The 27,607-nt window shown below is 34.6% G+C and overlaps 1 protein-coding gene across 4 annotated transcripts in view; it reads left to right on the top strand.

Moving 5' to 3' along the window:
• Positions 1-26,605, top strand: part of LOC142325968 (uncharacterized) — a 40,895-nt gene extending 14,290 nt beyond the window's left edge. Inside the window, exons 1-4 of one of the 4 annotated variants that reach the window (XM_075367960.1) lie at positions 18,412-18,570; positions 19,444-19,557; positions 23,722-24,574; positions 26,491-26,605. In XM_075367960.1, coding sequence (XP_075224075.1) covers positions 18,479-18,570; positions 19,444-19,557; positions 23,722-24,520 — 1,005 coding nt within the window. In that variant the 5' untranslated portion in view covers positions 18,412-18,478 and the 3' untranslated portion in view covers positions 24,521-24,574; positions 26,491-26,605. Of the gene's footprint in view, positions 1-18,406; positions 18,571-19,443; positions 19,558-23,721; positions 24,575-25,970; positions 26,144-26,490 lie in introns of those variants that run through there. The other 3 variants (XM_075367961.1, XM_075367958.1, XM_075367959.1) reach the window with 3 other exon arrangements.
• Positions 26,606-27,607: the final 1,002 nt, after the last annotated feature.

The raw sequence follows: 27,607 nt of genomic DNA, 5'->3' as shown, positions 1-27,607 counted from the left end.
AAATGAGTACAGAAAATTCTACAACGCGCTGGAAGAGGTAGGAAATGCTATGAAAAAGCACAGGAGTGCTACTTAAACAGTCCCTGACGGGAGATTCTTCGCTACCTCCCCAATCAATTCATCATCAATCATTACGGTCGATACGTTCCTGCAAAGGTGCATGCAGATCTGCCAGTCTACTTGCAACAAGATCCAGAAATCAAGATTCAAATACCGTTTCCAGAAGACTACAAGGACTGGAGCGAAATTAAACATTTCGCTTTTCTTTACCATATGTATATTAACCTTAACGCCGATCTATTTGTAATACGCAATTGTTTTTGTATGATAAAATATATGTATGTAAACCGTAACATCATTCCTTCTGTATTCAGTTTTAAAGTCAATAAATTGTTTCGAAAAAAGAAAAAATAGTTTTTTTCATTTCTGGATTAAATTCCTCTTCCTTACATTAAGAAATAAAACTCCTGAGTAAATATATATAAATGACTCGATTGTGTTGAAGTGATCAGTCTACAAACGTAACGTCAATCGATGATCTTACTGTTAGTAAGTTTCTGCGCGGCGACAGCTGTCACCGCAGCAAACGAATTCATTTCCAATAAATTTTTATTAGATTATGGGTTTCTTAAGTGATTAATATGAGCCTGTATGATGCAAAAGCGATAGAAGATGTTGATAGATTATTTCAAGAATATTTTCAACTTTGTGCTGTCGGGAAGTTAAAAAACGAAACCGAAGCCTTTATGCATGCGCCCAGGTGCGGTGTGGCAGACCTGTCGGAATATGCCAGGGCTTCTTAAACTTTTTTATATAGCGACCCCCTTCAAGCTTAGGAAATTTTAAACGACCCCCTCCTCCATATAATGAAATATATATTAACCGTAGATGTAGATGTAATATTGCACTATTTTACAATGTAAATAAAATAAGGATTAAAGAATACGTACCCATTCATTTCACATATATATAATTGGAAACGTTGACGGGATATCGGTCGTAATGAAACACAATAAATAGAATGACATAAAACTATATATATATTTATTCAATAGAAAAAATAAACTTTTGTAACAATTTTTTTAATAAAAACATATTATTAACATCAAACAATATTAATGTGACGGATGTGATTGTTTATTTTTACACAAATAATTAAATCTAGGCTCAATTTGAGTTAGTGCAGATCGTAATAAATTTTCAACGTTTATTAAAGTTGAACGGTATTTTGATTTTATGTAAGTTAATGTGGAAAAGGCTGATTCACATAAATATGTTGTACAAAATGGCAGTAATTTGTTCATTGCCATTTCCGATAGTAGGGGATATTCTGATTTGATTTCTATCCAAAATTCATGCACAGGCACTTGAGAAAATCTAAGTCGCAAGGTAGTATCACTTGTTAATTCGGCAAATTCTTCTTGTGCTTTTAAGTTTAAAAAATTAATTTCTTCCATTTCAATTGAAAATGGATTGCAAATCCATGGTTGTGTATCGATATCATTGGGAAAATACCTATGCATGTAAACTTCCATATCCTTCAAATGATTAACTATAATTTTTGTTATAGGAGTATCTTTTTTTGAAATATTGTTACTAATTATATACTCGCCAGTAAATGGAAACATTTCGAGCGATCCACTTTCCACTCTGTTCTTCCATATAAGAATTTTTTTAACAAAGGCCTCAAGTTTATTTTTTAACATAAACATATTAACGCAGACTCCCTGCATTGATAAATTCATATCATTGATTTTATCAAAAATATCTGCCAAATAGCATAGCTTGAGAAGCCATAAATTATCTTGAAAATAATCGGCCAAATTAGAATTTTGCTCTGTTAGAAATATAAGAACTTCATCTTTTAAAGTTAATAATCGTTTCAAACTTCGACCTTTTGATAGCCACCTAACTTCAGCATGTAACAATAAACTTGTATAATCCGAATCCATATCAATGCACAAATTTTTAAACAATCGACTATTAAGTGCTCGACTTTTAATAAAGTTAATGATTTTGACTGCATCAAAAAACACAGTGTTTAATTCTGGTGCAATTTTTTTAACAACAAGTGCCTCTCGGTGAATCATACAATGTGTAAATGTAATATGATCATTTCCAGCTTTAACAAATGCTGTAAAACCAAGATCTTGTCCGGTCATTGCTGCAGCACCGTCCGTGCACACACCAACACAATTTTTCCAATTTAATCCTTCTTTTTCAAAAAACCCATTTACTTTTTTATATATATCTTTTCCACGAGTATGACCTTCCAGAGGACGACAAAACAGTATATCTTCATGAATGCTTCCCTCATAAATATATCTTACAAAAAGTAACAACTGTGCCATTTTTGAAATGTCTGTCGACTCGTCCAGTTGTATTGCAAACTTTGAGCTGTCTTTAAGCCTCATAAGAAGCTGTTGAAATTGATCATTGCTAATGTCTGAAATTCTTTTGGACACAGTGTCATTTGATAATGGAATTTTACTAATTTCAGCAGCATACTGTTTTCCATGAACAATTTCAGACATTCTTATAGCTGCAGGTAGTAAAAGTTGCTCTCCAATAGTAAAAGGCTTTTTCGTTTTTGCTATCAAATACGAAACTTCATACGATGCCAATAGATATTTATCATTCAAAGTAACATACTTCTCCAAAGTGTTCTTTTCTTTATTTGATGTTTGCAAAAGACGCTCAAAATATTCTATTGGCTTTTTTGATAACGTTGCATGTTTAGTATTCAAATGTCGTTGCAGTTTTGACGGTTTCATGCTTTCTGCAGCCAAAACTTCTTTGCAAATTAAGCACACTGGTTGTTCTTCATTGTTGTGAGAAGAGCATGTGAAGCCATACTGCAAATATGATTCGTCATATTTTCTTTTTTTTGTTTTGCTAGAAGTCGGATTTGAAGCACTGCAACTTAGTTGTGACGGCGTGGCAGACTTATTAGTTGGAATTTTAATTAGCCATTTATCCATGATGGTTAAATAATAATAAATAATTAAACAAAATGTAGTTGAACTTTAACGTAATAATTAAAAACACCAACTGAAAATTACACAGTAAATACATACATGTCACTACGAAGACAAAGCTGAGTCCAAACTGAAGTACAAACAGAAAAATAACTACACTCGAATCTTTACCAGTGCAATGACAACAAATTACGATCAGATCAACCCCGACGCATGGCGTGTTCAAAGTGTGCAGCGCACAAAGGCACCGTATCACAAAGACGCCGAAAAAGAAGCTTTCATTTAATTTTTTTTATTATTCTTTTATAAAAATAATATGCCGATTCGCCTAGCCTAGCTTGATTATGCTTCCGTATTGTATGTGTAAGCTGTAAGGCGACGCGGCGTCTGGGTACTTATAATCACTAAATTATCTTGCAAACACTGACGCCGGCGGCCAGACATCAATGTCGAACGTTCAGTTGAAAATCGAGGAGCGCGTTGTATTTATTATTTTAAATGCTACTTCCATATTTTCATTTATAGGCCCTACATAACAGTTTTGCATTGCCACTTTTTTCAAAAAATAGTTATAATAAAACTACAATAGTATTTTGTATGATTTTTATTTGTATTTATATTTGTACGTAGTGTGTATACTAATTTTAAAATTTTATTTATAATGATTGAAAAGTATCAGATCTTTGCGACCTCCTTTCAGTAGTCTCGCGACCCCCCTGGGGGTCGCGACCCACAGTTTAAGAAGCCCTGGAATATGCTACCTCCAGAATTGCATGTAGAGGTTGTTGAAAAGTAGTTGAAAGCATTGCAACCCTGCTTTCTTACCTATATGATAGATTACTTTACGCACCTAATATTAACACCGACTAATTTAAGTTAGGATGATACGATATAAACACAGTATTAGATGTGACAAATTGTACGCATAAATTAACATCGACTAAAATACGTTATGCTCATATATCGAATACTTTAGGTTAGGACGATATATAGAATTTTAATCGATACGATATAAATGATATGAGCGTGGCATTTTTGGCTCGTAAACATCTAAGGAAGGTTTTAAATAGTGTTTGAACTAAAAGTTAGATGAGAACATGATTAATGCTTACAGGCTTTCTACATAAACTTATCTTATTATGAATCAAAACACTTACCTTATTATTTAATATGATGCTTCTTCTTCTTTGGTTCAAATATATATTCCATATTTATTCAATATAAACATATAATTCACCAATATTCGGGTCAAAACTTTCAAATATATTACCTTCCACAAAGTACAGTATAATCTCTTTGTCTGCAGTCGAATCCGCTTTTGAAATTGTAGTGCACTGTTTCAACTAGAAAATAAAATATAAATCTTTTATACTTACATCGTTTAATTTGATTTTATAGTTGTATTTCGAAAAGATAAATCTTTTTTATTAAGAATTTAATTGGTTAACAAGTTTAGAACAGCAGTGATAAAAATTATTATTTTTAAAAAAATATTATTTTCCTTGTTATTGCGTTTTAATAACTGCATAAATTAAATATACGATAACAGAACTACTGTTGTAATTAAAACTGAAGAAATTGATAACGAGTTTAACAGAGACGCATATGGTAATTTTAATAAAATATAATATACAAGTGGTTTTAACGGAAAACGTCTACAGAGATAACAAGTTTACATTATTGAAGTAAAAGTTGTGTATAGCACTTCGTTGTGTTAAGATTGTTAAAAACTTTGTTACGTCGACCAGTTTTTATTAAATTTGTATATTTATATTTTAAAAGGTTTTATTATTTTCCGGAATTCGAACCCGAGACCTCCGGATGAAAAGTTGAAAGGTTGAGACGCTACCACTCGCGTCACGGAGACCTTGCATGGGTTGACAGCAGCTCGCTGTTATAGCCTCGCACGAGGTGCTCACCTCGTCTCATCTAGCCTCGCACAAGGGTTCACACACGTCACACCTCACCTATTACCGAACTGATATATATTGTTTGGAAACATTTCTTGAGACATCTGCGAATAAATATTTTCATTGTACTCAAACAAAATTAACCAAAAATATATAATAATATAATATAACTTCTAAGAAAAAACTTACTTTTCTATAAAGGTGACGAAAATATAAATATAATCCAATGCAAAAAAGCCAGTTTTTCAATCTCGACACTGAAAAAAAGAAAACAATTACATTACTATTATTTTAATTTAATGAACTAAAACAGAATTAATTTACATTAAAATATTGGCTGGAAAAATAATTAAAGAAAACAAATACATTATTTTAATTTTATGAACTAAAACAGAATTATTTTTAAGTGAATAATTTTAGAAAACAATTACATTTAAATATTGGCTGAAAAAATAATTAAAGAAAACAATTACGTTATTTTAATTTTATGAACTAGAATATAAAGTAAAACAAAATTATTGTAAGTGAATAATTTTAGAAAACAATTACATTATTTTAATTTTATGAACTAGAATATAAAGTAAAACAGAATTATTTTAAACGAATAATTTTACGTTTAAATATTGGCTGGAAAAAACAATTTAATATTTAATTAATTAATTAATTAAAATAAATTTTAATTACTTTTTTGGCGCCACGCTGTCTGGTGACCTTGATTTTGTGCTTAAACCGACATTTCTCCTCTACGGCGCCGTATGCCCATTTCCCTACTACTTACGTGCTTCCGTTAACTGGGTTAGCTAGTTCAGAGGGCAACGATGTAGGACATTCAAGATGTCCGGACAAAGCCTACAGCGAAGGCAATAACTGAATTTAAGAAAGACCGATGTAAATGTTTACCGAAGCATTTCCATCGGTGACATCCCAACGAGGCCTGGCTTATATCTGTGAGATTTAAAAAATTAAAGAGCGAAAGACGACTCCCGTTAAAACGCATATGCTAGGAACGGGGCAGGTAGTTTAGTGACCGGAAGCGTCACAAGGCGGTTGTCATTCCCTAAGAGGTTGGGATATAGTTCGAAGATTGAATCGAACAGGTAGCTCCCCAGACTATTGTCATTGCTGAGCATGACACAACAGAGCAAGAGGTTATGGCTGCCATTATAAAACGCGTGGGTTCTAGCGAGGAAGTCAAGATAACATCCATGAGGAAAGGTTTTGGCGAGACACAAAATATTACGGTCATGACCTCTTATAGAGCGGCATGCAAACTGGTCGAGGAAAGAATAAGAATCGGATGGATTAGTTGCCGGGCGTACATCCGGGAAGATGAAGACAGGTGCTACCGTTGTTGGGGCACGGGCCACAGAAGGCACAAATGTAAGGGCCCAGATAGGCTCGATTTGTGCTTCAACTGCGGTAGCAGAGGTCACAAGATAGCGGATTGTCTTGAACCTAAGCAATGCCTCGATTGTAAGAGCGGTGAACACAGGACTGGAGCATGGCAATGTAAGAAAAAATTGCATGATTAGGACTATGTTAGCGAATGCCAATAGGAGTATTCTCGCTCACGACTTAATTAGTCGTGTTGTTGCAGACAAGAACGTAGACCTCCTTGTGGTCACCGAACCCAATAAATATGAAGCTGCCAAACTTGGATGGACTGTTGATATGTCGGGAGATGTTGCCATTATGGACGTAAGTCATAGTATACAATGGAATTTCAAGTTTAGAGGTAGTGGCGTGGTGTCTGTTGAGACCAAAACAACTCTATTCGTGGGTGTGTACATTTCGCCCAACATTGCGATCGCGGACTTTACTAACTTCATCGACACTTTACAAGGTGTGATTACCAATTCAACCAAGAGGATCGTAATGTTGGGTGATTTTAACAGCAAAATGGTGGCGGCTGGCAGTCGACACACCAACAGGAGGGGACAGATCCTTGCCGATCTCCTGGGAACTGCCGGCTGCATCTGCATTAATGACGATACGCCCACGTACGTAGCGAGAGGTCATCGGTCGGTGCTTGACCTCACAATCCTGGACTGTAGGTGGAGGAGGAATCAGTACCAGTGGATGGTTCTCTCAGAAGATATAGCGAGCGATCACCGCGCCTCTATCTTGGATCTGAAAGACGTAGATTTCAGGCGTGAAGTGCACTCCCCCCCACCGAGATTCTCATCAGTACAAATAGAGCAAATCGTCAACAGGACTGCAAGTAGACTGTCTGATAGACATCAACAATCACCTGAGGCTTTATCTAATATAATAAAGCAGGAAATGGACAGAATGGCAGCTAACAATACAAGGAGGCGCTCCGTATATTGGTGGACTGCTGAAATTGAAGCAATGAGACAAGAGCTCCAGTCCCTTAGGAGAAGGAAACAACGTATTCTTAGAAATAACAGAGAAGGGTACCAGGAAATAGCCAATAGATACCTCGAGGCAAGAAGAACGCTCAATAAGGCTATTAAGAGACGTAAAAAGGATTGCTGGATCAGGCTCTGCGAAGAGCTTGACAGCAATCCCTGGAGCCAGGCATATCGTATTGTGACCAAAAAGTTCGGGAGACGTATGCCTATCCTCAATAAGACCAGTGTTGCAAGGGAGGTAGCCAGGTTGTTCCCGCATACAGTGCCTGATATCGTGAGAACCACACCTTGCGACAATAGAAGATTCACCATGGAAGAGCTACAACTTGCGGCGAGGAGTTTGGCAACCAAAAAGAGCCCTGGCCCGGACAAGATTCCCGCGGCAGTGATCAAGGGGCTGGTTCAGAAGGCTCCCTGGGAGATTCTCGAGATTGCCAGCCATGGCATGGAGAACGGAGACTTCCCTGACTGCTGGAAGGAGGCCAGAGTGGTATTCCTACCTAAAGGCACCTCTTCGGAGGAAGATATAACCTATAGACCCCTGAGCCCTTAACATGATGGGGAAGCTAGTAGAAAAGATGCTGGCTCGCCACATCATCAAAGAACTAGAAGAGGGAGCCGGAATCAGTCCTAACCAGTACGGGTTTATGCGGGGGCGATCCACCGTGCAGGCTATCTGCCGAATTTCGGGATGAGTCGACGAGGTGAAGAGAGGCACTTGGCGAACCAGGAGAATTCCACTGATGCTATCACTAGACATAAAAACGCGTTCGGGGCTATTGGTTGGGGTCATATTAATGACGCAATTGCGGCTAGGGGCCTCAGCCCGTACCTGCGTAGGCAAATTGAATGTTACTTGTCCAACAGAGAATGTCTGGTGGAAGCACAGGAAGAAACAGTACATTTTCAAATGCACGGTGGAGTTCCGCAGGGCTCTATTCTGGGGCCGTTGTTGTGGCTGGTGATTATAGATGAACTCCTTCAGAAGGAGTTTCCTGTCGGCGTCCAGGTGCTGGCTTATGCAGATGACCTTGCAGTTCTCGTAGAGGGAAGGACGGTCTTGGAGGTGCGGGAGAGGGTGTATGCGGCCATCGACACTATACAGGAGTGGTTGAGGTCCAGGGGTCTGCAACTGTCTACGGAAAAATGCCGGTGTATTGCCTTTACGAGTAGAAGAGTGCTAGAACCGTTCAATATTTCCATCAACGGTCATTCTATAGAAGAAGCGAATAACATCAAGTACTTAGGAGTTATCCTCCAGAAAAACGGTAGATACACCGATCACATAGTCAATGTATGCAACAAGACAGAAAGGATGATAAAAAGTCTAAACATCATTATGTCATCGCAGAATGCCCCTCGGGCCTCAAAGCGCCGTTTACTGGCGACCACCGTCGAGTCTTCGCTTATGTATGCCGTTCCGGCCTGGTGGCGCTCTATCGCCATCAGGCGCAACAAAGAGAGACTGGCGAGGACGCACAGGTGTGTGCTCCTAGGTGTTGTGTCCGCATACAGGACAGTGTCCTATGCCGCCCTGTGCGTGTTATCGGGTACACCTTCTATTGACCTAATCGCAAAAAAGAGGGTGCAGAGGGCACAAGGCAAGCCAGAACAAGAGGTCAGGGATGCCGTTTATAATATCTGGCAGGAAAGATGGTCGCAGGAAGCTGTGGGTCGATGGACGAGAACCCTCATCCCCAACATCAAGCCATGGTTGTCGAGAAGATTTGGTGAGGTTGATCATCACCTATCGCAGTTTTTTACAGGACATGGTTCCTTCAATAACTACCTGCACAAAATAGGCAACAGAGAAGAGCCAATTTGCAACTACTGCAAGCAAAAAGCAAAGATGCTGAACACACCTTTTTTGAGTGCAATAGGTGGGACACACTTAGACATAGTAAGGCACTCACAGGTATAACTCCAGAGACAACAATAGACTACATGCTAAGAAGCGAGTCAAACTGGAATAATTTTGCTAGTTTTGTTAGACAAGTTGTTCTACAGAAATACTCCGATGAGAGAAGACAAGGTGTTGGCTAGAATAGGACTGGGTGGACAGCCTTGCTGGTGAGGTCCAGCATGCTGCGGTGTGTTGGCACTGATGAGCCACCAAGGACTCCACGGGTAACAGTCAGGCAACAGCACACTGAATACAGAAAGGACCCGGTACCGCGTCGCGGCGAACTGGGTCTGGCGTGGTGTATTAGTATTGCCCTTTTGGGTCCCCAAGGGGACAATATTGATAAAGAACTCTCAAAAAGAGCTAACCGATAGGCCGACCTGCCTTGCCGGTATATAGCCGGTAGGTGGGGAGGCCTATTTGAGTTTAAAGACACTCCCCTGGGCGGCGTAATACCAACAAGTCGGTCCGGCCCAGGGGAGCTGAGAGAGAAAAAAAAAGATGAAACGTTTCTTTGCAATCATCCTGGAAATGGGTCATACTGTAAGACACACTTTACAAGAATACTGGTCAACTGACGAGGTTTCCCATATCGCTTGATTTGGAAATGCATTACCGAGAACTGTCTTTCTTCATATTTTGAAGTATTTACACTTCACTAACCAGGCTCCACCAATAGAATCAGAAATGCAAACTGGTAACTATGACCGTCTCTGGAGAAAACGCGAAATATTTGAAATTGCACGTCAGAAATCTCGTGAACTCTGTAATCCACGACAACAAATCGTAGTTGATGAGGTTTTATGCGCCTACAAGGGTAGAGTCTTGTTTCGGCAGTATATACCTAGTAAACGAAAGCGCTTTTGGGATAAAGGTTTACAGACTTTGCGATAATTCTGGGCACACATTCGATATGAGTGTATATCTCGGGAGACAACGAGAGGAACTAAATGTAAACGAAACGATTACTGAACGTACAGTTATCAATCTAATTGCAGGTTATGAAAATTGTGGATATCATATGTATATGGACAATTTTTTTTCATCTCTGCAATTATATCGACGACTGAAAGATGTGGGAATTCTAGCTTGTGGAACAGCTCGATCCAATCGTGCTGGAATGCCAGCTGAATTCACACGAAACAGACGTAAACAATTAGGTTTGACCAGACACTGGTTAGCCTGTCGTACGACACTGGATGGAATATCTTGTATTCTATTCAATTACAAGCGAATGGTAACACTTCTGTCTTCTATTCATGGGCCTGCTGAAGAGGGTAAATACAGTGTAACAATTCGCGGTACAGAAAATGTCGTGAGACCTGTAATGATTGTAGACTACAATAATTACATGGGGGCTGTTGATTTATCTGATCGTCTGTATTCAAGCTATTACTTACATAGGCGCATGACAAAATGGACGAAAAAACTTTTTTCCACATTTTTTATATGCTCCTTGTCAATGCTTATACGGCTTACAAGTCAGTCAATAAGATGGAGAAGAACCAACCCTTCAGATGGTTTCGAAATGAGGTTTTGAAAGGGCTTGTTTCATCATCTCCTACGGGATTTTCTGCACGAGGATCTTATGTAAGAAATCGTGAATTGTTACGTCTTGAAAGTTGTGAAGCAAGACATTTTCCTAAACGTGAGGGAACAAACAGTTTTAGACAATGCGTTGTGTGCTCGGCAAACGGCATTCGCGTAAGATCAGTCTGGAGGTGTGTGGCTTGTGAGGTACCACTCTGTATAGACGGATGCTTTCTCGTGTATCACACACGCCAAAATATCACCAACTAGGGGTAAGTGCTTTTTATTTATAAATTTATTACTTCATTTTATTTGTATAGGTTATTTATTATTTGTCATCTATTTCATTCTTTTGTTTTTTTGGGGAATCTCCCACATAGCGATTTTTTTATGTGTTGGTGTAAAAACTAGTGCGCGCTCGTAATTTCTTATTTATATATTATAATATATATATATATATATATAATATATAAATAAGATTACGATTATTACGATTTTATATACATAGTAACATAAAAAATACCTGTTGTTTGTACCGAATAGCTTGTAATTACTGGGGTAATTATTATGCGTTTCATGAACACTATTGCCCCACCCCCCGCGGCGTGTAACAGCAATACTCTGTTGTAAAAAAAATTTTTTCACATAATAAATGCTCTTAGGAAGTCTTATAATTTTTAAAATAAATTTAACATTATATGTAACGCTAAGAAAAAATAAATAACTATAAAAATTTCTCGAAACTGATATGCTAATTAATCTGTGATTTATGCACGGGTTTTTCATCATATTTTGCCCAACTTTCAACCGATTTGCTTGAAAGTATTTTTTTTTTAAATCAGCAAACTATGTTTCATAAACACAAATAAATAAATAAATTTCGCTAATAAAAAACGCGGTAGAAATGCGCAAAAAAAATTCTGCAATTAAATTATCGTAATTTTTGTACGGTTTCAATTTTGTTGTTGTTACAGGCATAAAAAATATCCAATCGTAAGGTTTTTTTTTTGTCAGAATCTGTTAAATCTCGTTAATATACTGTAATTTTTTGAAATTTTTTTCACAAGAGGGTAGCATAAGACTATGAAGGGAGGCAATCAGATACCAACATATTTTTGCGGAGCGCTAAGAAGCGTGGAGCATTGTGATGGGAAAAGGTTAAGCTGGTTGAGAAATTCAGTGTTGACCTACGCATGAAGTTTGGCTTAGAAAAATGTAAGGTTAATGACATGAGAAAGGGGTTTGGTCACAGATAGATGACTGTAGTGAACTGTTCCTGGATCCCCTGCAGTTATGACAGTTATGCAGTGTTGGGAAACCTATCTATATCTTGGCCCCCTTCAAAATGTGGGCATTAGCCAAAGCCATACATCTGGCCTTAAGGCTCATGTGCATGCTATCATGAAGTCTTAGTTAAGTAAGGAAAATAAAGTGAAGGACATCAACCCCTACGCTGTAGGCAACAGCAGGTTGCCTACAGTTAAAGGGTTCTGAGATGATCAAGGATGGTGCTTGAGGAGCTAAATCAACTTCTTAGGAGTGAGCTCACCAGGCACTGAGCTTATAACCCGCGCGATTTCACGGCTCGCTTCCACACGTCCCGCGGCAAGGAACGAAGAGGTGTCGCGGATTTCCTTGAAGTTCATGAGAAACAACTGCACACTACTACTGTTCATGATAACCTCAGGGTCTATTTCAAGAGTGAAGTCAATCCAGCATGTTTCATCGAGTGATGGTGAGGGGGGATGAAGGTCTAACCCCACTTCGCCGTAGCGACACTGACTATACCCCACTAAACGATATCCCAAGTGAAAGGCAGAAGATATATGCATGGCGGGCGAGTGAGCTTCACGGTAGTTTTGCCTCCATACTGTATGAAGAGACTATGTTGCCTCCTATGCATACTGAAGGAAGCCAAATTGTTCGCCGAGACTGACGGTTTTCCGTTCGCAATTCAGGATTCGGTAATCAGCACGTTCAATGAATGTACGTACGTAGTCAAGGTCCCTTGTTGTGCTTGTGGACAACTGCCGATTGTGTGGGAGTACGAGCGAGTCCTTGGAAAATGTGATTAGCGGCTGCCAGATCCTAGCCCCGATATGGAGTACACAATAACACAATAACGTGGCTCGCATCTCCACCAAAAGCTGGCCTTCGACAAGGAACTTCCTGATGTGTCCGACTCTTATTACAGTTATGCTCTTCTGTCCGTGTTGGAGAATGACCGCTACAAGATCTATTGCGATCGTACGGTTCTCACAGATATGCCAGTGGCTCACAATCTTCCAGATATCGTTGTGGCCAAAAAAACAGGAAAACAACTGAATCATCGAAGTGACGATACCACTGGCTACTAACATCCAGAAGAAGCATGCCAAGAAACTGTCAGAGAACAGGGATTTGGCGGATCAGGTCAGGGAGTTCTGGACCCAGGAACAAGTTATAATAGCACTCACCGTCATCAGCGCACTAAGAGAAATTCCGCACTCGCTTCACATGACGCCTAAGACTATTGGCGTTCAACCTCGTCTCTTCCTGCCAATGCAGAAAACTGTGATTTTGTGCCCGTGCGCATTGATGAGAAAGTATACTACCTTGATATGATAACCCTGGAGCTCCATGAGTGCCATGATGCGGTTGCCGCATGCGTCTGGAAATTTTGAACCTGTATGATACGTAAATTTTCTCACCTATGCAATAGTTTCGACCCCATACCTTGCCTCATTCCGACCGGCTGTGAATAAGGGTATAATTAGCGGGTAAAATACCATGATCTAATAATAATAACACAACTAACATAAAGTGTAATTTTTATGCACTTAATATATACTTATTTACATAAACATATAGATATATTTATAATAATAATTTGTAAAATAGTACACAAAAATTGATTTAATTCTTACATTCTAAGTATTGTAAAAAAGAGTAATGTATCTTTATATATTTTCAAATATCTCCAAATCATATTGTTAAACCATACTTTACATCCTATTGCCTCCAATTATAATTAATTGATAACCTCCTACAACTGTTTTTTTCATAAATGACTGATTGATTCATCATATAAGCTTCGAAGCATGTGCATGGGAACATGAAATTAAAATTTTGTAGCGTATAAAAAAATCCTACGCCTGATCGAAATTCGAACCAAGGACCTCCGGATGAAAGGCCCAGACGCTACCACTCCACCGTGGAGATTGGCTAACGGATATATATTTATAACCTAACCTAACTATCCAAAACTAACTATTCAAAATTTCAACAAAACAGTTGTAAAAAATATCTTTAAGTTTGGAAGCTGGTGAAGTCATATTGCAATTACGAGAGCAGTTATAATTAAAACATAAAACGATTGCTGGAATGGAAAACCAGCAAATAAACATCATATTCTGATCAGTACATAGTACATAAATAACATCCAAGATAAGATAATAGATAGATAAGGTAATCCATAACTACCGTATGTTAAAAAAAGGAACTCTCCCAGTTATTTAAAAAAGATTTCCATACGATTAATACAGAAAGTTTTCAACACAACCAGAAGAAAATGGATTAATGAATGCGCTCCTCTATGTACATAACATAACTAATAATAATTAATGTAATTAATGATTTTTGGGAATTTTTTTAGGAATTTCTGTAATATTTTAAGATCAGAATCAGCTTGACTGCAAATATATTCATTAAGATTAATAGAATTTATTTTACTTTTACGGACAGAGTTGTTAGTATTATTTATTTTTACGTATAGTCGGAGTACTGTTATGAGAGGTAGGTGATGAATTTTAGAGGCGTATCTTTGCAAAGATAGCGAAAGGATTTTACTATCGTTAATAAAAAAAATTCCAAACAATTACCAACGACATAGCTTCATCCAGAAAAACATGACAAATGTACATATGGCAAGTGAAAACCACATTTCCATTGATAAATGTTATTCATGATGATATTACAAATCATCTACTATTTAATATCAAAAGAAACCTGATAAGAATACCAACAATTTTTTTCTATAAATTAAGAATGTAGTAGCAGAAGAAAATTTTGTGTTAGATGATGTCTGGCAGACAAAAAATTAATAAATCATAATCCTGAATCGTTATATTAATGCCTTCTATTTGTATTGTTATAATTCTACCTAAACCACATTCATAACAAGCAATCTAAAAAGCTAAATTGAGTTTAAAGTAAAAGATTCGCTCCATGTTAATACAGGGATTCCAAGAACAGAATCTAAGAATAAAATAGGACCTCACCGACAAGTATTTAGTCGTAAATAACCTTCCTGAATTTCGTGAATTTCTATTGCAGTAAGAATCGCTGAAACAGTTTTTTCTTATTTAATTTATATTCCTTCTTATGAGCAAAATCAATGAGCGATTTTTATTTCCACCGGAATACATAACTTTCTATGTGAAACTTTTTGTTCGATATGTAGAAATTTTATTCGATATACAGACACCATTTTGCTAATGAAAATTCAAAGTTCCTGAAAGAGAGTTCGATATATGGAAGTTCGGTATATGGGGGTTCGACAATATCTTTGGATTATGAAGAGACCACATCTATTCAATACGAAGTAGAAAGTTTCCGAAAAATAATCTTAACTTTCCGACCAACACGTAAAAGAACAACACAGTTTGCAAACGGTAACCCACCTGGTTATTGTAATAATGAACTCGTCTTCACAAATCAGCTGATTTCGAAGTCGAGAGTTCTAAGTTCAAATCCTAGTAAAGGCAGTAACTTTTATAATGATTTGGATTTGAATACTAGATGGTGGACACCGGTGTTCTTTGATGGTTGGATTTCAATTAACCACACATCTCCGGCATGGTCGACAGGAGACTGTACAAGAATACACTTCATTTACAATCATACATGTTACATATTACTTCATCCTCTGAAGTAATACCTTACGGTGGTTGCGAAGAATCTGCGGTCTCTTTACACAAGCAGAGATTTGCGTTGTATAAAGTCTTTTTCAGTGTTATTTTTGATCTGGTCGAATGTAAACTAACAGATTCCTAGAGATTCGAGTACTTAGAAATTACACGGCGGTTAAGCGAATGAATGTAGAAAAAAAATAAACCCGAAGAGGACGCGTAAGCCCCGTATTGTAGTTTACAATATTGACCGTAACCTTACCGATAAAGATGTCTTGTCCCTCGTTAGGGAGCAGAACCCTGATTTGGATGAAGCCGCCTTCCGGGAATGCAGGTTGGTCTTTAAAACCGGTAGGCGTGATACCCAAAAATATCACGCAGTCTTTGAGGTATGTTCTGGTCTCTTTCAAAAATTTATGTCCGCAGGTAGACTGTTTATCGATATCAAGTCCTGCCGAGTAAAATACGTGGAGTACAAAGATGTTTCAAACGCTGCAGATATGGTCACAGTGCTCAATTTTGTAAGTTGGCCTCGATGTGTGCTCACTGTGGCGAGGAGGGCCACAAGTGTGACGATTGTTCGCATAAGTCTGAGGCTCCATCCTGTGCTAAGAGATTGCACAAGAATCATGAGCACCCAGTTGTTAGTAGGGCGTGTGGTTGTTACATAAAGGCCGTTGGGCTGTACTGTAATTCCTTAGATGGTTAGGTTCGGTCAACTAAATGCCCAAGGTGCTTATGTAGCCCAGGTTGAGTTAGGTGAGGTTGTAGAGAGATGGAGCCTCGATGTTGTTTATTCTGCAGCACCCATATGTAATTAGGAGTGATCTCTGCCAGGCTTTCACAGCTGGAAAAAGTTTTGTGTAAGGCATACCTGTATGTCTGCTATTCTGTGCAGGAAGTCGCTTGATAGTGTCTTATACGGCAGGTTTCGTAGGTACATCATGTTGTGTTCAAAGTTGCCATTCGCGGACAGAACCTTACAGTTGTTGATATGTATGAGTGTAAATGAGTGTAGTCTTGTACATTTTCAGTTCGACCATTCCTGAGATGTGTGGTTAATTGAATCCCAACCACCAAAGAACACCGGTATCCATGATCAAGTATTCAAATCCGTGTAAAAATAACTGGCTTTACTAGGACTTGAACGCTGGAACTCTCGGCTTCGGTAGTACAGGTGAGAAACCGATTGATACGTTATACAAACTGGTGTGTATTATTTATACCAAAGAAAGCAGGAGGCGATAAATGTGAAGAATACAGAACAATTAGATTAACTAGTCATGCATCAAAACTCTTAACTAGAATTCTACACAGAAGAATTGAGAGGAAAGTGGAGGAAGTGTTATGAGAAGACAATTTGGTTTCAGGAAAAGTATAGGGACAAGGGAAGCAATTTTAGGCCTCAGATTAATAGTAGAAGGAAGATTAAAGAAAAACAAACCAACATACTTGGCGTTTATAGACCTAGAAAAGGCATTCGATAACGTAGACTGGAACAAAATGTTCAGCATTTTTAAAAGAATTAGGGTTCAAATACAGAGATAGAAGAACAATTGCTAACATTTACAGGAATCAAACAGCAACAGTAATAATTGAAGAATATAAGAAAGAAGTCGTAATGAGAAAGGGAGTGCGACAAGGATGTTCCCTATCCAAGTTACTTTTAATCATTACATAGAACTAGTAGTTAATGATGTTAAAGAACAATTTAAATTCGGAGTAATAGTACAAGGTGAAAAGATAAAGATGCTATGATTTGCTGATGATATAGTAATTCTAGCTCAGAGTAAAAAGGATTTAGAAGAAACAATGAATGACATGGATGAAGTCCTACGCAAGAACTACCGCATGAAAATAAACAAAAACAAAACAAAAGTAATGAAATGTAGTATAAATAACAATGATGGACCACTGAATGTGAAAATGTGAGAAGAAAAGATTCCGGAGGTAGAAGAATTTTGTTATTTGGGAAGTACAATTACTAAAGATCGACAAAGCAGGAGCGATATAAAATGCCGAATAGCACAAGTGAAACGAGCCTTCAGTCAGAAATATAATTTGTTTACATCAAAAATTAATTTAAATGTCAGGAAAAGATTTTTGAAAGTATATGTTTGGAGTGTCGCTTTATATGAGAGTGAAACTTGGACGATCGGAGTATCTGAGAAGAAATATGAGAACCTTTTGAAATGATAATATAGGAAAATGTTAAAAAATCAGATGGGTGGATAAAGTGACAAATGAAGAGGTGTTGCGGCGGTAAATAGATGAAGAAAGAAGCATTTGGAAAAATATAGCTAAAAGAAGAGACAGAATTATAGGTCACATTTTAAGGCATCCTGGAATAGTCGCTTTAATATTGCAGGGACAGGTAGAAGGAAAAAATTGTGTAGGCAGACAACATTTGGAATATGTAAAACAAATTGTTAGGGATGTAGGATGTAGGGGGTATACTGAAATGAAACGACTAGCACTAGATAGGGAATCTTGAAGGGCTGCATCAATACCGCATCTAATCAAAGCATTACCTTTGATACTTTTTAATAATGAACTAAGGGATTTTAATTTCAGTAATTAAATCATGTCATACTGAATAAATTATTTAATCATACTGATTAAATAATATATTTAATTAAAAGTAAATGCAAGTCAGTTTATTAATTATTTAAGATAAAAGTTGACAGTAGGCATGAATATTTATAACTATTTTGCATTAAACTCAAAGCAACATAAAGATAATTTATTAAAATAAGATAATAAATTAAAAATTATGATACGTGATACCTAAACAAAGGATATTGGCCAGCATATATAAATACAGTTGCACATGTAATACCTTAAACTCATGTAAGTCAATAACAATTACTAAGTTATTAATTACTGTAGAATTATGCTGCATACAAAATGCTTGCTAGTTCTACTCTCTACACTGGCTGTAACAATAGTGAGATCCTATCCACTTCAACCTTCACAAATAAATTTGTAAGTAATTATTTTTACTGCTATATTGTAGATTCTATGCCAGTCTTTTGCGATACCCATAGTTACTGCAGCATGATACTAATATATAAGTAAATAATGTAAACCAAAAACAAAACACATCTTCCTAGCATTGTGATATTCACAATATTTAAAGTTTTAATTAAATTATAAAAAAGCCTACTTAATATAATTATCTATTTGAAATACTAACTGGTGTACTGCATACCTAATTAAAAAATATTGATATGATATTAACTTAAATATGTGTGTTTCAAAAGAAATAGAAGAATGGCAAACAACGTAAAACAATAGACATTGATAAAAGCTGGTTCATAACAGAACATCATTGAAATAGTACCTAGAGTTATTAAATATTTTTAAAAAAATCATGTTCTGAACACTAAATCTTCAAAAGGATTTTCAGACGTAATTAGTAACATCTTCAGTAGAATTGCCTAGACAGTAGTATTACAGAATTAGAGGTAATCTATGTTTACCAGTAATGTATATAAGTTTAAATTGTTTTTACATATAAATATTGCATTAACTTCTAGTCATTTAACACTAAATTTTTGTGGAAGTAGAAAATAATCATTTTACAAATCTTACATCTGGAAAGACAGAAAGTAAATTTTGTATAAAAAGCATGATTCTATAGCTTTATGTAAAAAATTAATAATTATTATCACGGGAGAAACAAAATGAATAAAAATATTACATTAAAACGTACATTTAACATTGATTGTGGCAATTCACAAATGCTTTTACACTAAATCTTAAATTCCAGTACAAATAGATTGTTTATAAGTTCAGTTTTCTTCAATTTCAATGTAAAAAATTAAATTGCTTATGTAATTTTAATTCATGTTACAGTTTGTTAAGACTACTAAATCCAGCATTTCTGGAATCATTATTAACATATAATGGCCAGACATCTGGCCCCTATAATTTTCAAGATTTCAGATATCAACATAATTCTTCTCCAGAGTAAGTAAAATATCTTAAATGAAAAATATTATACACCATTTAAAGTATGAATATATATAATTGTTCAGTCATGAAATTTCATCATTAAGAAATTTATAGTTTTAACAAATACAACTAGCAATGAATCATTATTTTTAGAACCAGGTCAATATAACTCTAAATTGTTCTGCTATTTAAGCTTAGTAATTTACAGTAACGTAGTCCCATACAAAATATGTTTTGATTGCACAGTATAAATAAAATAACACTCACATGAGGATTCCTGGAAAATAAGGGATGGAAATGTTGGATGAACCACCAATAACCAAAGCCATATTTAATTAAATAAATTCCATGAATTAAAAGTGAATCAATATTGAATGCAATTTCAATTTAAGATGTTCATATTTATCAGTGATCTGATAAATAATAATTTAATAATGTTAAATAATAATTTTCTAATGTTGCTTAAAATGCAAAACAACAAAAAAACATCATTTGCATTTGTTACGTGCCATAATTCTTAGTATTTATATGATTTTTAAAAAAGAAACGTGTTAAAATTAAATTATTATGTTTTAATCTTTTTATGTATTGTAATTTATGAAAAACTCCAAATCATAAAATTCTTTTCTTCATCAACATTTGCAATAAAACCTATTAAAATTATTTTAATGTACAGCCTTGTGATACAGATGTAATAACACTGAATGGGAGTGCAAGCATATCAAAAAGAAAATATAATTTAAAAAATTTATTAATTTACTGAAAGGAAACCAAAACAAAATATAATCTGACATAATAAATAATAAAATACACATTTTTACTGATATAATACACTTTTAAATAGGGTTGCATCAGTACTGCACAACGTATTTAATAATTGATTTATCAATACTAAATTAAAAACAAGTTTAATAGTAATTAGTGACTCCCTTATGCCTCTCTTCAAAATTTTCAAAGAAAGGTTTAATATTAAAAATAGACAGTTAGTTCTTTTTCAATATTTAGCCGAGATCTATATTTTGTCTTCAAGGCAACCACCGCAGAAAATCCGGTTTCGCAAAGGTAGAATGTTGAAAATGGCAGTAGTCATGAAATGCTCTTGTTTTCATTGCAGAAAACTTATCATCCATCACTGCCCAAAATTCAAAAACTGATTACTAAATTGTCTTTTGATTTTGCCACTTGCAGTGAAGTCTGTGAAGATTTCTTCTCTGGCAGTATAGAGCCCTTCAGGAATATTTTGAAATGGATCCCTAACCCACTCAACTTGCCACCAAGTTGTCATCAGTAAGAAAATACTTTTTAAAGTTCTTTGCCAGCATGGCTAAATGATTTTCAATAATTACAAAAACAACTTTCACATGTTGTTTTTCAGCCTTGTACATTTTAATACATTCATCCACATTTGCAAATATTTCTAGGTTTTTTGCTTTAACGTTCTCCTCCACAATTCGAATTTTCTACAAAATGCATTAATTTTATCACTTGTATCCAACATATGTGTATTTGCTCCTTGGAGTTGAAGATTAAAGGTATTTTATTTCTCGAATTTAGAATTGAGCTACTTCACCAAGTAGCTCAATTCCATCACAAGTAAACCATCTCGAACGTCTTGATTTCTGGTCGGTTTTCCTCTTCTAGAAAAATAGCACTTTCATTAATTTATAATTAATTAATTCATAAACACGTTGCAAAAATTTCTCAAATGATAGGCATCTTGCATAGCAACAAAATAGTAACGCTGAATATACTGCACCCATGTCTTTACGAAGTGCAGAAAAGATTGTTGATTTTAAGGGTCTAATTTTTATATAATTTACTACAGTTACAACCGCACAATATTCAGACTAGCACTCATTTCTCTGTAAGCCAGAGCTTCTCTGTGAATCATGCAACATGTACTGACTCACTGTGGAGATTTTTGTTTCACAAGTGCTTGTTTACTTTGGAATCATCCAAAGAGCACCACCGGAGCATATTCTGACGTAATTTTTCCACTCTATGTTTGCTTCATTTATAATTCATTGAAGATAGCACATAATGTGAGTGCTGTTAGTTTGAGTTTTATTGATTTGCAGAAAAGTAGTTCTTCTACTGCTGACATACCATCATAAGATCAGACATAGGCAATGAAATGAGTATCTTTATTGCCATCTGTTTGTTGTAATTGAATGAGGTACTCATCATGCTGAATTGAAAACAATTTGTTATGCAACCTCCTGAAAAGCTGATACTGTACATCTTGAGTTATATCGCCGATTTGACGAGCCACAGTATCATTTGATAGAGGTATGGACTGCAATTGTTTGCCAAACTTATGTCTAAACATAACAGCAACGACTGCAGACAGCATGTTGCTGAATTTTAGTTATGTTATGTTTGTGCAGTCATTGCACAAACATAACGATTGATAATACAGTAATTATGTTCCTTCTTATGGTCATAAAATGTCTGAAATAGTTATTTTATTGAATATTTAATATTAGTAATATCATACTAAAATATGATATCGTTATTAGTAACAATAACAAAATTATAATTTATAGAAATAAATAGACAAAAGATTTTTAAGATAGGAATAAATTATCACGTAAAAGAATTTTTTTTCTCAAATCTAAGTACTACTCACAAAAGTTCAGAAAGCTCGATTGATATGCAGAGTAAAGTTGAATTGCTAGACTGGCATCTGGCCTGCCACCAATAATGTTCAGTCATGATATACTATCACCTCTACTGAACTAACAGCACTGCCAACACAAATTCGCAGTTAGAACTACTGCACATCTACATATTTTCATTTAATAAACATTTAAGATTAATCATAAATTTGAATCATTCATCATAAAATATTTTACAGCAGCAATATTTACTCTTCAAATAATAAATTATTCAAGTATAAGTACATAGTCAAGTTAAAAATAGCTGTAATTCACATTATTCTTCTTAATTATAAATTAAAATATAGAGTTATGTAAATTACTAAGAATTTAATATTCTGTCTAAATTTAATAATCTTATCAAATATTTAATAATTTAATATTTAAAATTTAATAATCTGTTTTTACTCATAATGTACACTTCATTGAAATAAATTCTCATCTAATTGGACTGTTATACTAGAAGTAACAATCAATATTGAATATATAATAGACCATAGAGAATGCTGCATGTATAAGGACTAGAATTTCTGATTGTTTATAGAGGGCAAAGATTATTTATTGTTATTAAAAGTAAGTTGTTTCCAATAAGCACCATTAGGAAATTAAATGCCATCACTTATAATAGTCCTACTAGTTTGCAAAATTATAACTATTTTATGACTTTTAGCAACATGAAATGTTATAACTTGGTTACATTTCTGCTTAATGACATGAAATAGATAAGTAAACTAAATTCTAATTGTAATAATTAGGTAGCAATATTGCACAGCTAAGTAATCGTCAGCAATTCATATGATTAAAGATCTAAATGAACAATTTATAGGGAAATCCTACTTAAAACATAATTAATTGATGAGTTTCTATGCCAAAAAATATTCTTGATAAATAACACTAATCAGGTTGTAAAACCCAGCTAAAATGACAGTAACCATACAAGTACATAAATCATACAGAGTTATATGATTCTTTTTAATTTTGATGCGAGTTGTTAGAAGCCAAACTTGTTAAACGAAATGATAAACAATACTTTCTTCTAAATCAAATTACTGCTACCAAATTAAACACACCATAGCCAGACAGTAATATACACATTCATATATTGCCGATACTTGGTAACAACTACCAGTAAAATTCTTACAAAGAGAAAAAATATTTTTCTCTCAATATAATTACGAGAAACCATTCACTTCACACACATCAGGGACATGATATTCATTATATTATTATCATAGCTAAAAAAATATTTAGATAGGACTTAAATACTATAATAAATTATCTAATTATATTAAAATTAAAACTATTCTTTTGTACGTAACAGCATAAATAAATAGAATACTGGAAAATAAGTTTCTACTTGAAACTGTAATCTTCTTTGTTTTATAAAATTTTATAAATGTAAAGATGCTTTGGTATTTTAGTGTAATGTATATTATTTTACAATGTGCAATATTACTTTTGTAATTTTAAAAATGCTTTAATAAAATAAATAAATAAATGGTAATGAATTAATTTTTTCCAGACGGATGTATTATACCAACCCTATCAGAACTAACACAATTAGTAATAATGGCGGTAATGGTGGTAATGGCAGACATCCAGGAGGCGGTACTGGTGGTTTAGGAGCAACAAATTTAAACGGAGGTGCTCCTGGTAACAATTATGGCCAGGGTGCTCCTGGTAACAGTTTTGGCCCGGGTGCTCCTGGTGCCCCAGGTGGTAATAGTAATTCTTGGAATTACTTAAATGGATATAGTACTGGAAGAGGTGGAGAAAATGGTCATGGCAGTGGTGGTGGAAGTGGTGGTGGCAGTGGTAGTGGCGGTGGTGGCAGTGATGGTAGTGCTCCTGGTAACAATTTTGGCCAGGGTGCTCCTGGTAACAGTTTTGGCCAGGATATTTCTGGTAAGAGTTTTGGCCAGGGTGCTCCTGGTAACAGTTTTGGCCCGGGTGCTCCTGGTAACAGTTTTGGCCCAGGTGCTCCTGGTAACAGTTTTGGCCAGGATACTCCTGGTAAGAGTTTTGGCCAGGGTGCTCCTGGTAACAGTTTTGGCCCGGGTGCTCCTGGTAACAGTTTTGGCCCAGGTGCTCCTGGTAACAGTTTTGGCCAGGTTACTCCTGGTGCCCCAGGTGGTAATAGTAATTCTTGGAATTATTTAAATGGAAGAGGTGGAGAAAAAGGTGGTAGCAGTGGTGGTGGTAGGGGCGGTGGAAGTGGTGGTGGAAGTGGTGGTGGTAGTGGTAGTGGTAGTGGTGGTGGTGGTAGTGGTAGTGGTAGTGGTGGTGGTGGTAGTGGTGGCGGAGGCGGGTGGCGTTGGTAGTGGATCAGATGATGGCTAATGCATGAGGTTCTACAGAGTATGTTATAAAATAAAGTAAGTTAAATTATTACTAAAATTAACAGAATTATTAACAAAATAATTATTAAAATTATATTCTTAGAAGATAAGAATAGGTTAAAAATGGAAATAAAAAGATTGATAATAATGATAGAAAACAAAAGATTTAAAAAACAAAACTGAATATGGACTTAAGAATGGTTTGTAATGTAGAAATCATTAATTAGATTATTAGAGAAAAGACAAAAATACAAACACAAAAAATCAGAAAACTTTGTTGTCTATTACAAAATAAAATTAATAGTTAAACAGAAAAAAATAATAGATTTTTAAGAACGTATCAAAATGGTTTAAAAAAATAATAATAGTTATAAGAAGGCTAAGTTTTGCATAAATATAGAAAAACAGCATATTAGGGAACTTAACCAAATTAGGGTGAATCCACTGTCACTGGTGTGACATTTTCACAAGGATTTGTTCTCTTTAGAATTAAATAACATTACTTAGCAATATTCACAACTTTGAAGAGCATCACATGTCAATAGTATAAATATAGCAGTCACTTATTTTTTTAAAATTATTCCTTTTAAATTGTCCTTATTTAATTTGATAGACTTTAATCTGATAACTGGTAATAATGTGAAAAATCATTCTATAGTGATTATGTTCGATGGCAAGAATAATAACTAATGTCGCTTTTTGTAAATAAAAGAGGTTCTTTTCTGTCCGGGTGTGACACTGTCCAATTTTTAACAACAATGTTTGTTATTTTCAGGAGTTGCTGAGTTATTTATTAATATGTTTCATTAAATCAATAAAAACCACTAATTAGGTGTAATTATACTTATTTTTAGGAAATATAACATAGATCTAGTAAAAAAATTACAGAAACATCAATCCACACTATACTGTGACAAATCCATACAGAATGTTTATGGTGGAAGCAGCCCTTAATGTGCCACCTGCTAATGATAACTCAGGTAGCTTCATAACAATATAACTTGCAGACACAAGACTGCTGTCCTGTTGTAGAAAGAAGAAAATTCAAGAATCTCTTTTCTTGTGTAAGAAATTTATTTGATAATCATTAGTTTCTTTACCCTCAATTTGGCCAACAAAGTATATTTTTTGACCTCTTACCCGCAGATTCAACCAGACCAAACTCATTGAGTTCTAATTTGTATGTGTCAAGTGCATTAGACTCTCCATCATATGAGCTTTCATTAGAATACAGTTTTCGCTCAAATCATTACAACAATAAAACTGAATTACTGTTTGTTGAGTTGTTTCATTCAGGTAAGTCTGTCTTTGTTGAGCACTTTTCTCCTCATACGATCTTTTTTGACTTCAGGTGTATCACATAAAAGCTTTCTTATTACTGCTAACTTTTTCCCAGGACTGTGTAGTAATGACCATATCACCTTTTTTACAGCTTTGCCTACTGACTGTGGCTATCGATACGAATCTGGTTTTGGTGCATTTTCTTCTGAAGGTTTTTTAATGATGTGTTTTTCACTGCATTTATGTATTGTAAGGTTAAAACTATATACAATTTTTCATCGTAGTCATCATTAAAAAGACTGACCAGTTCAAGTAAAAAAAAAACAAACCTGTCAACTCAAAAACAAATTGAACCCTCACCTAAAATTATAAACATTCAACAGTTAATTAGCACAAGGATAAAAACGGTAGTTGCTTTTAAAGACAACTAGAATGAATTATTAAAAAGAACTAGCTATTACAGTTTACACATGATTATGCAGAAATAAAAATAGACACAAGATTATTTAAGGTTTAAATAATTTTATCTGTTAACGCTTATTCATTCACAATAATTGTTTCTACCTTAACAATATGTAATTCAAATGAAAACTTTTTAAAATTTTTACTTAATTTTTGAAGTATTTGCCTAATATGTTTCACTTATTTGTTTTTTTTTTACTTTTTTTTAGATAATCATCAATAAAAAATAGTAGTGTCTACTGATTTAGACATGTCACTGAGATAACTCAATAATAATTTAAAATTCAAATACCATAAAATAAACAATAAAGTTGAATATAACACGTTTTTGAGTACTTTTTTCCTTATACCTTTATATTTTACATATGTAATCAATATTCAAATATAGAAACTGTAAATTACTTTGAATAAATAAAACAGTAACAAATAATATATGAGAAATTAACTGCAATGAGAAAAAAAAATTTAAATAAAATACAACCAAATAACCACTTTTACAAAATAATAACAGACCAATAGCTCTTATTTCTTCTCTAATCTGTTTTTTTTTTTTTGTTTTTTTTTTAAATTGAACTCTCAAGGCCCTTCTGTTAGAAAAAAATAAAAATTTCACAAGAAACATTTAACAGATACCAATTTTCACAGAACTCTTTGTTAATTAATGATGGGTGCTTTCCCTTAACATTTATTACTGGCTAATGACCATTATAGTCATTGGCATTAAATATAAAGTTTAAAATAACTTTTTTTATACTGAGAAAAACTATATCACCTGAAAAAAGTTTAATATTTTATAAACTACATAATTTTCTAGATCATTAGTGTCAATAAAACAATGTTGAGTGAGCATAATACTTAGATTAAATATATTTCACAATTTTTAAATTATAATTCAGTAGACCCAAACAAAATATAAATGAATATATTTACTTATTATTTTCTAAACACAAAGTAATATGCAACCATGATTTATTATCAAAAGACAATAAATTTTTAATTATATGATTCTTATAGATCTCCAACATGGTTCCTTTGTTTCTTAACACCAACTTGCAAAGAAAAGTTAAATAACATATATTGAAAACTCTAAAGAAGAAAAATTTTTTAAATCAATAGGAATTGAACTATATGATCGAGTTATTGATCACATTTATTGATAAATAAGCAATCATCTGCTGCAGCAAACATCTTTAATTAAGTATGGTGTTTGATCTATACACATTACAATAAAAAAAAGATTTTAAAAAAAGACAAAATTACTATTAGAACAGTAAAAAATTATGTAATGATGTTATTAGGTATAACCGACTTTTAATTGGCATAAGA

This window comes from Lycorma delicatula, chromosome 6, assembly GCF_047948215.1.
Source record: "Lycorma delicatula isolate Av1 chromosome 6, ASM4794821v1, whole genome shotgun sequence".
In the NCBI taxonomy this organism is placed as follows: domain Eukaryota; kingdom Metazoa; phylum Arthropoda; class Insecta; order Hemiptera; family Fulgoridae; genus Lycorma; species Lycorma delicatula.
The sequence above is the reverse complement of the archived record's forward strand: the minus strand, read 5'-3'. Positions and strand labels throughout refer to the sequence as shown.